The sequence below is a fragment of the Mesitornis unicolor genome, unplaced genomic scaffold (genome assembly GCF_000695765.1).
Source record: "Mesitornis unicolor isolate BGI_N332 unplaced genomic scaffold, ASM69576v1 scaffold35473, whole genome shotgun sequence".
Classification (NCBI taxonomy): Eukaryota; Metazoa; Chordata; class Aves; order Mesitornithiformes; family Mesitornithidae; genus Mesitornis; species Mesitornis unicolor.
This window is the reverse complement of record NW_010173221.1, coordinates 1-1,837: the sequence shown is the minus strand read 5'-3', so window position 1 is coordinate 1,837 and position 1,837 is coordinate 1. Positions and strand designations below refer to the sequence as shown.

At 50.2% G+C, this 1,837-nt stretch overlaps 1 protein-coding gene across 1 annotated transcript; it reads right to left on the bottom strand.

Annotated features, from left to right (window-relative positions):
* Positions 1-225: 225 nt before the first annotated feature.
* Positions 226-570, bottom strand: LOC104537698 (feather keratin 4-like). Its single transcript, XM_010180649.1, has one exon. It carries the CDS (start codon positions 568-570, stop codon positions 226-228), a length of 345 nt encoding a protein of 114 aa, XP_010178951.1.
* Positions 571-1,837: the final 1,267 nt, after the last annotated feature.

Here is a 1,837-nt window from a genome sequence, read left to right as displayed (position 1 = left end):
ACATTTTGAGAAACCAGTGCAGGTTTACAGCAACAACATCACCAGCAAAAAGAGCATAAGAAGGACAAGCAGAAGAGCAGTTCCCATGGGTGCGGAGCAGCACCCATAGGTCCAAATGGATTAGCTGGGAGTCCTGGGTGCTCAGGGCTTTGGAGAGCTCCACAGCTCAGCTGCACATCCAGGTCTTGCCATCATTTCTCTGCTGTTTCTCCAGCCACCCACACCTTAGCATGGCCTGCAGCCCCCGTAGCGCTGGCTCCAAGAGGAGGAAGATGAGGAGGACAAGTAGCCCCCATAGACAAGAGAGCCCTGCAGACCTCTGGGCCACTCCAGCCCCCTGGGCCGCTCCAGCCCCAGGGGGGATGAGGAGCCCACGATGCTCTCCTGAGGGCAGGAGCTGAGGATGGGGCCTGGGAAGGTGATGACCACAGGGGGTGGGTAGACCACAGCACGCGAGTCCCCGCAGGACGTGACGCAGGGCTGGCTCCAGGCGTTGGCGATGGGCTGCGGGCAGCTCACCTCACAGGGTGGGGAGCAGCGGGAGCTGAGCTGCTGGCTGTAGAAAGACATCCTTCGGGTGGAGAGATGGACCTGTAACACAGCAGGGACTTGAGGCATCCCACAGCCCATGAGCCACCCCACAGCCCACCCTGCTCTGCCTTGCCAGACAAGCAGAGTATTTCTGGCAGATTCAGTTAAACCTACTCAAGCACGATGCTTTAAATCAGAAAGATTAAATGGGGTCAAACTTACTCAAGACACCGAAGAGGAGAAGTGAAAAGCGGTCGTCTGAGGCTGTCTGTGCTGTGAGCCCTTTTTATACCGTTTTTTGGGCTGCCCACCAGTCTATGACACCTCATGAACAAGATCTTAATTAGCTCCCAAGCACACAGATTGCACAGCACTCCTCCACTCCTCATTCATGCAAATAGTTTACTCACAGTTAACAAATATTACTCAGCCCAGGTCTTCCTTAGTGTTTCCCAGTTTCTTCTTCCTTCTTAGAAATCACCCAGCATGACCCTACCCAGGTTTGGGGGTTGAGTCCCTCCTTGGGGACAAAAGGAAGGACACAGAATGAGACCCCAACCTCAGATGTCCCATAATACAGGGTAAAGCATCCCAATCCCGTGTGACTTTAAAGGATTGTCTTGCTCTATTCCATTCACATCCAAGTAAAAAAAAAAACCCAAAACAACAAACAAAAGGCAACAAAAACCACCACAATTTTACAAGTTATTGAAAGATTTTCCTCACATCAGACACGGGCTCATAAGGGTTCAATATCAGCAGGGGTTTAGAGATGGGAATCAGCATTGCACTACTTGTGCTACTGAGGAGTGAGTGAAAAACACCAGCCATGCAGAGCGATTGCGTAAATAAGGTAGTTTTCCAACATCGGTAAAATCAGCAAAATGCTGCAGGAAGTGAAACTGCTTCGAGTTTAAGGAAGAAACAAGAGGGTGTTGGAAGAAACTGATAATTGTGCAAAGATTAATAAAACTGTATCATAAAGGCCTGGGGAGTGACGTGCATTGTTGTGTTTTGTAACAAAATCAACCTGAAATACAAGGGATGTCTCAACCCCTCCAGGCAATCCCAGGGATGCTATAAAAGTGCTTCTGGCTCAGAAACCCTCAAATCCTCACTTCTCCTTCTCATTGATCCGAGTAAGTCTGATCCCTTCGCTATTCTTTTTCAATCTTTGGGTACAGTGGGTTGGTGATGGTTTTAGCCAATTCCTGCACACGCTGTCTGAACCACGATGGTGTCAGTGCAGGGCTAACTGGGCATGGGTACCTGGGCACAGTTTGGGCAGCACTTGGTGTGTGGAGAG